Source organism: Neophocaena asiaeorientalis, unplaced genomic scaffold, assembly GCF_003031525.2.
Source record: "Neophocaena asiaeorientalis asiaeorientalis breed wild unplaced genomic scaffold, Neophocaena_asiaeorientalis_V1.1 scaffold43, whole genome shotgun sequence".
In the NCBI taxonomy this organism is placed as follows: Eukaryota; Metazoa; Chordata; class Mammalia; order Artiodactyla; family Phocoenidae; genus Neophocaena; species Neophocaena asiaeorientalis.
Window position 1 is genome coordinate 56,710 of NW_020173674.1, and position 7,835 is coordinate 64,544.

At 46.1% G+C, this 7,835-nt stretch overlaps 1 protein-coding gene across 1 annotated transcript in view; it reads left to right on the top strand.

The window, feature by feature from the left end:
* Positions 1–516: 516 nt before the first annotated feature.
* PSMD13 (proteasome 26S subunit, non-ATPase 13) overlaps positions 517–7,835 on the top strand; it is a 10,509-nt gene continuing 3,190 nt past the window's right edge. The window contains exons 1-9 of the mRNA XM_024749311.1: positions 517–697; positions 2,356–2,434; positions 4,306–4,340; positions 4,424–4,479; positions 4,711–4,754; positions 4,940–5,026; positions 5,984–6,155; positions 7,134–7,213; positions 7,294–7,419. Coding sequence (XP_024605079.1) covers positions 603–697; positions 2,356–2,434; positions 4,306–4,340; positions 4,424–4,479; positions 4,711–4,754; positions 4,940–5,026; positions 5,984–6,155; positions 7,134–7,213; positions 7,294–7,419 — 774 coding nt within the window. The 5' untranslated portion in view covers positions 517–602. The remainder of the gene's footprint in view (positions 698–2,355; positions 2,435–4,305; positions 4,341–4,423; positions 4,480–4,710; positions 4,755–4,939; positions 5,027–5,983; positions 6,156–7,133; positions 7,214–7,293; positions 7,420–7,835) is intronic.

Here is a 7,835-nt window from a genome sequence, read left to right on the forward strand (position 1 = left end):
GCTCCCGCAAGCCCTTACCACAGCCTCGCGCTCTCTTTCCCGGCCCCGGCAGCCCAGGTGGAGGTGGACGGAAGGTGGGGCCGGTTTCCTAGTCTGATGATCTCCCTCCTCTGGTACCCGAGACCAAACCAGGAACCTGCATTTCTCTACCCTCGCTCCCACCTTTTTTCAATTGAGATGGCGATGATAACTAACACTTTGGGAGTGCTTTCTATGGACAGGCATGATATTTATACTTAGTCCTCGCAAGCCACTACTAGGAAGGTAGTATTGTTATCATCCCACTTGAATCGGGAACACTGGGTCACAAAGGCCGAGGCCACACAGCCAGTCAATGGCTGGTTCGACCCAGGCGCCCGTACTCTTCAATGCCAGAGTAGCACGGCCAGCTGCCAGGGGATTCCGGAACAAACCTTGAGGAGAACTCTGCCCGAAGGAAATAGGCACGGTTACCATGACAACCAGGAGCGCCCCACGTCGCGTATGGCGTTCCCGGCCTGCCCCGCGCGACGCGGCGCCGGAAGTGAGTGAGCACTTCTGGCAGCCCTACCCCGCGGCCTGGCCATCCCCGCAGTACCGCTGTCCCGGCGTCTTCTCCCGTCATGAAGGACGTACCCGGCTTCTTACAGCAGAGCCAGAGCTCCGGGCCCGGCCAGGCCGCCGTGTGGCACCGTCTGGAGGAGCTCTACACTAAGAAGTGAGCGCCGAGCCAAGGGGACCCGGGCGTTCTGGGATGGGAGAGCGACACGGAGTGGGTACGGGGGAGGTCTGGGACCTTGATGGACTGAGGGCGCTCAGACCCGTGTGGAGAGAGTGGGCACAGGCTAGACCGAGGAGGTGCGCTGAGGAACGCGGAAGGCAGGGACGACGAGGGAGAGGGGTGACATCCCACAAGGACCGAGCAGGAGAGCCATAGGCTGGGTTTTGGGATCTAGGGTTCACTGCCTTCCAGACGGAGGGGCTGTGACTGAGGCTTCGAAACTCCCCTTCCTTCTGGTCTTACGAAAACGGTTCAGGGCTATGATTTTACCTCTTGATTCCAGTCAAACAAGCAAAACACCCTTTCGGGGTCGGGCTGCCATACATTTTGTATGACAGATACCGGTGTCTTGTGCTTAGCTTTGTCATAGTGGCACTGTAGCTACAGTTATCCTTCTCGGCAGTCTGGAGCAGATAAACCAGAGGCCAGTGCAGTTTATTTTTTTTTTTCCCCTGTTGATTCTGCCTCAGGTTACACGGTGGGGTGCAACCACTTCTCCCCTCTCCCATGGCCCATACTTTTTATTGCATTTCATGTTGGTCTTTGTGCCCCTAGAGAGGTCTCAGTTTTGCTTAGAAACAGGGTGAATTTCAGAACAATTAAATTGTCAGTTGATGAGCAATAACCTCTTTTTAAATGAATCGAATGAGTTGCTGGCATTGGTTTAGTGATGTTCCATAGAAAAATACACCTCTTGTAATACCTCCCTGTTAACAACCCTAGCTTTTAGCATAGTGCCTTTCACATGGATATTCAGTATGTGTTGGTTTTTTTGTTTTTGTTTTTGTTTTTGTTTTGCGGTACGCGGGCCTCTCACTGTTGGGGCCTCTCCCGCTGCGGAGCACAGGCTCTGGACGCGCAGGCTCAGCGGCCATGGCTCACGGGCCCAGCCGCTCCGCGGCATGTGGGATCTTCCTGGACCGGGGCACGAACCCGTGTCCCCTGCATCGTCAGGCGGACTCCCAACCACTGCGCCACCAGGGAAGCCCTCAGTATGTGTTTTGATGATGTTCAGCAGCCTTCTGCTATTAGCAATTTTTCAGAGAAAATTCTTAGTTTTTGGCAAATAATTGCATGTGTAGCACTTTGTATTTTTCAGAGCATTTTATTTGCACTCTTAGAAATTAGCCTTTGGTTTCAAGTGTGCTACGTCATTGTTCTAGAGGCTTTCTGTATTAGCTCATTCAGTCCTTCATCCTGTTTAAAGATGAGGAAGCTGAAGCTCAGTTTAAGCTCCTTCCCTGAGATACTCAGCTAATAGGTAGAAGAGCCAGGAGTTCAAATTAGGTATGTATGATTCCAGAGTTCTTGTTTCCAGTCAAGCCTCTCAATAACGCTTTGAGGTAGTCTGGAAAGGTGTTCTCCATTCATAGCTGAGGAAACTGAGTCTTAGAGAGCTTAAGTGATCTCAGGGTGACATAACCACTGAGTAGCAGAGCCAGGGAAGGAACTCAGCTTTAAAACACATCTGCTTTAGCATTCTTATATTACACCGTAGAGACTGGTTAGTATTTGTTACTTGACAGGACCATCAAGGGTGAATATGTCTGTGACTGACGCTAGGTTATAGGTCTTAAGAGCCTTGTGTTTTTCAGGTTGTGGCATCAGCTGACACTTCAGGTGCTTGACTTTGTGCAGGACCCATGCTTTGCCCAAGGAGATGGTCTCATTAAGGTAAATGATTTGCCATGCTAGGTCAGAGTATATAACTGTGTTCAAGTACTTTTTAAAATAATAGGTGGGCTTTACGGTAATAATATATATAACAATAAGCCTGTTTCAGCCACCACTTCTTGCCAGGTGCCGTTTGTTCTGAGCGCTTTACACATGTGCTCATTCACTTGTAACCGCATTGGGAGATAACTACTACTGCTGTCCTATTTCTGTCCTATTTTTTTTTTTTATGTAGAGGCAGACACCAAGAGATTAAGTGACTTGCCATAGATCACAGCTAATAAGTGACAGAAGAGGATTCAAACACAGACATTCTGGCTTCTTCTAAAATCCCAACCTAAAATGCTCTCTCTTAGCATGCCCCTGTATCTTATTGTTTATAGATTTTTTCTTTTTAATTATTTGGCTGTGCTGGGTTTTAGTTGGGGCATGAGGGATCTTCGTTGCCACGTGCGAGATCTAGTTGCAGCATGCAGGCTCTTAGTTGTGGCATTCGGGATCTAGTTCCCTGACCAGTGTTCAAACCCGGGCGCCCTGCACTGGGAACGCGGAGTCTCAGCCACTGGACCACCGGGGAAGGTGGACAACTGTTATAACTGCCGTCACTCCTCTTCCCTCTCCCCCACTGGCGCTGCTTGTTTGCCCAAACACTTTGTCCTGGGCAGTGTGGAAGACGTGCTTCACTGGGGGACGGCAGGCTTGGAGGGGGAATGCCGCTTAGTATCATGCTGCCTCTGTAATAGAGCACTTCTAGAATTTTGTCAACAGAAAAATACACTCTCTGGCCCAGCCTTTCCCAGATCCCCTGACAAACCCACCCCCACCCCAGATGTGTTCACTGGTAGCCTACTCTTTGAAGGCTTTCCTGACATCTCTCCTTGTTGTCTTTCTCTTGGATTCTGGATGAATCAGAGGAACTGATTCATGCATTGGAACTGCAAACTAGTTCATAATGGTAGTTTGAATTATTTGCCCTGAATACATTACTTTATATATGCTCACAGTGAAGCTTACCACTTTGTTATTCCACCGTCTGGGCTTCTAAGATTTTCTTGTGGTTTATATCTACCAGTTTGACATTTTACTACTCAAAGGAACTTGTAATCGTCTGTAAGTCTGGAGATTTTGCTGGGCATGCTGTCTTCTGGAGTATGTGGGAAAATGATAAATTAGAGCTGCCTTAATATTTGTTCCCTAAGGTTCTGTATCATTGTTATGGATAATTCATAATTGTTCGTCTCTCTTCTTTGGCTTCTTGTCTTTAAATCACTTTCTACTCATAGCAGAATATTTGCAACCTCTCTCATTGGCTGCTCCAGCTATGTGCTTTTTTCTTTGCTTTTTAACTCACAGTGTTGTCACTTATTTGTTTGCAAGTCTCTCTTCTCTACTAGGCCAGAAGCTCCTTAAAAGCTCAGCTTTTGTCTTACACATTCTCTGTCTGTAGTGCCTAGCAAAGGGTCTGAGTAAGTGCTCAAATGTTTGCTGAATGGCCAAGCTATTTGATAATGAGACGTAATTAGCCTGCCACCTTCTGACCTCTGTCAGGTTAGTGAACCTTTCAGACTGATAGTCTGTTTACTTAGCATACTTTGGAGGACGAATAGAGAAGTTGGTCTTCGGGAGATTCTCACAGGGCAGGGTTCTAATTCCCAAAGCCAGAAAAAAAAAAAAAAAAAACCATAGCTTTCTTCAGTAATTGATTGGTGATCATTTATGTGAATTTAATAAGCCCCAATATGGGTCTTCTGTCATTCAGCAAACATTTACGCAATGCCTGCTGCGTGGTGGGCATCACGGTAGTGTCTGAAGTTTTGCTTCTGCCGAGTGAAAGACGTCCTGTAATTACTCTCCATGTTTTGGTTCTACAGCTTTATGAAAACTTCATCAGTGAATTTGAACACAGGTAAAACTCTTTTGTCAGTTTTTGTTTTTGAAAATGGATGCATTGATATTTGTTGACACTCAAAGATGTGGTTTTTATTTCAGGGTGAATCCTTTGTCCCTGGTAGAAATCATTCTTCATGTAGTTAGACAGATGACTGGTGAGTCTCACTTTGTTTCATAAAGGAATAGATCCTAATGGTAATTTAAATGATCTTGAAGTATAGGTTATTTGAACTTTTGCATTTCAGTAGAAAATGTAAAATTCTAAGTTTTGTATTTTATGGTCTAAACCTAAAGATTATCCCACCGAAAAATGTCCTGGTTGGTCGAAACTAATCTGTAAAGATACTCTGTCGGTGGTTCTTCTGACTTTGTTCTCTCTTTTCTAGATCCTAATGTGGCTCTTACTTTTCTGGAAAAGACTCGTGAGAAGGTAAATGTGAAGTTTGAGCCAGATCTTTTAAAATATGTTTGACTTCTAGTTTGTGTCTGTGCTTACTGTTCACAACTCTAGAGACCAGTGTGTCTCTAGTCCTGCAGGTTAAATCAGTGTACAGATACCTTCCTTGTTAGTCTGCTGCCCACAGTTCTGAGGCTCCCTTGTTTCTGATTCTTTAGGTGAAAAGTAGCGATGAGGCAGTGATCCTGTGTAAAACCGCAATTGGAGCTCTAAAATTAAATATCGGGGACCTACAAGTTACAAAGGTGAGATTGCCGCAGTACAGATTTATCGTTGTTTAAAGTTGTAGTGGGCAAAAATCCTATTTTTCTTCTTTATTTATTTTTAAATAATTTTAAATTACAAGAAAGTTGCAAAAATAGCAAAAGAACTCTCCTTTACCCTTACCTCAGACTCCCATTGTTGACATTTCACCACTTTGCCTTGTCGTTCTGTGTGTATGTGGTTTGTTTTTTTTTCTTTTCAAAAACACTTAAGAATAAGTTGTTGATACGATGCCTGTTGCCCTTAAACAGAGTCCTCCCCTGTGTGACCACAGCCCGCCCATCCAGCAGGAGCCCACACAGCCTCCCGTGGTCCACAGCACGTGGGTTCTCGCCATTCACCATTGACCCAGCTCTTTCTGCTTCCTAATTATCATTGTTGAAGATTCATGTCTGTGTTTATGCCTTTCTTACTTTCATTTTAGTGTAATTTGGGGGATAGGTGTGAATATGGATAGCAGACCAACTTCTGTGGTCAGTGCATCATACAGGCACTCCCGACGCTCCATACCTTCAACACTTGGTATTTTCAGGCTGCTCAGTTCTTACTGATCTGTTGAGATGAGATGGTATCTCACTGAAAGTTTACTTTACATTTCTTGATTACTGATTACCACTCTGCTCATGTCTCCACTTCTGTAAATTGCCCGTTTTATCTTTTCTTTTGCCCATTTTTCTGTGTTGCTTATCTTCTCTTGATTTTTAAGAGTTTTTTACTTAGCCTTGGTCATATTCCCCTATGGGTTGCATGTGCCTTAAATATCTTTTCATAGTCTATAGCTTGTCTTTGTTCTTTTTTCTGTGTTTTGGATGAACTGAAGTTTTCCATTTTAACGTAGTCAAATTAGTCATTTGTGGCTTTTGCTTTCCATCTTGTCATATGTTACTTGAAAAATGTTTCAAGTTACAAAGAAAGGCAATTTCACTTCCTGTGTGTAGGAAACAATTGAAGATGTTGAAGAAATGCTCAATAACCTCCCTGGGGTGACATCCGTTCACAGTCGTTTCTACGACCTCTCCAGTAAATACTACCAAACAATCGGAAACCACGCATCCTACTACAAAGATGCGCTGCGGTTTCTGGGCTGTGTTGACATCAAGGATCTGCCAGGTAACTTGGCCAGAAAGTCCATGTCACGCTAGGAGCTCACTCACACGACATAGCAGCTGTGACATGCCTGAGGCAGCCAATCTCAGGAATTATTCAGATGTGTTCATTCCTTTTAGAAGAAAGTCCATGTGGCAGGAAGAGTTGTTTAAGCTTCGTTTCTGCATTGTATTTGTCTTCAGCATTTAATTCAGGTGAAAATGAGGCTCGCCTCGTAGCCCTTTTGCTGCCCCTCCTCCAGGTCTCTGTGTTCTCTGAGTCAGAGGCCTCTGTGAGAAGGACAGTGATGCGGGCGCCTTAACCCTTCGCAGGATGGAGGGCACGGTGAGATCCCTGAACCTGGGACTCTTGTCGTAGAAACTGAAATGCTGGACCCAGGAGAATAAATTATGGAATTTTCAAGGGTTTGAGGGTGGAAAGAACAGTGGCCAGTGACTTTTGGGAAAAGTGCAAAAGGAATATGTGTTTAGAAAAGAAATGTAGCCTATTTCAGCATGTTTTAGATGTTTTCCACGATATACTGTTGAAGTAAGGGACCAGCCACTCCTAGAATTGTTAGCACAGTTTCAATTGCTGCATCTCAAGAAAGATGTATTGGAAAAAGCAGCTAATGCGTCAAGAGAATAAGGGAACAGAGTTCTAGTCAAAAGAAGCTAAATGTGGTGGCTTGAAGGTAAATAAGAAGTGGTGCTGCTTCCCACGCAGGCGAGGGGATGAGGGGCACACCCGCCAGGCAGCAGACAGGCTGAAAACGTATAGTTCGGTGAAGATAAGCAACGAGTGCCTTTCCCACAAAAGCCATTTATGTGGTTCCAAGTATGATCTAAGTCAATCCAATACTTTAAAAGAGATGGCTAATCGTAGGGCTTTGTAATATAACCATTACACAGAACAGTTTCTTTACATTTTATGAGACTTCTAAAGCCAAACGGGACTGGCTCCCGTGCCTGGCGTGTGACTGGAGCTGTGTTGTTCCCGTAGTATCTGAGCAGCAGGAGAGAGCTTTCACGCTGGGACTAGCGGGGCTTCTCGGCGAGGGAGTCTTCAACTTTGGGGAGCTGGTAAGTGGGCCTGGGGTACAGATTCCTTAACACAGGGGACACTGTGACTTCTTGTCAGCTGACCGTCTCCGTCCTCACAGCTCATGCACCCCGTGCTAGAGTCACTGAGGAACACTGACCGGCAGTGGCTGATTGACACCCTCTATGCCTTTAACAGCGGCAATGTAGAGCGATTCCAGACTCTGAAGACCGCCTGGGGCCAGCAGGTCAGTCACAGGCGGGGCTGGTGGAGTTCATCCATGTGTCCGCTGTCTGTTGAGTGCCTTCCCTCTACACGCCACTGTTCTCTCATTGAGCAGGGGGTTCGGTCGCTGATTGGTTGCTGTGGTACCTCAGTTACTGTGGCAGTGCTCAGGGCCACAAGCAGAGAGAGCTTCCCCTGTGTTGGGTGGAGGGGGTGTGACTGAAAGCTCCCCCAAAGAAGGACTGCTCTGTGTGTGACCTTAGGAATGAGTAGGAATTAGCTAGTGACGAGTATGGAAGAGCATATGCTCAGCAGAGGGAGAGGAAGCTTTCCGCATGTTGGCAAAGTGAGATAGGGCGCGTGGGGCTAGAGCGCGTGAGTGACAAGAGAGTGGGGAGATCATGGGGTGGGGAGGGGACAGGAGCAGAGGTGCGGGGA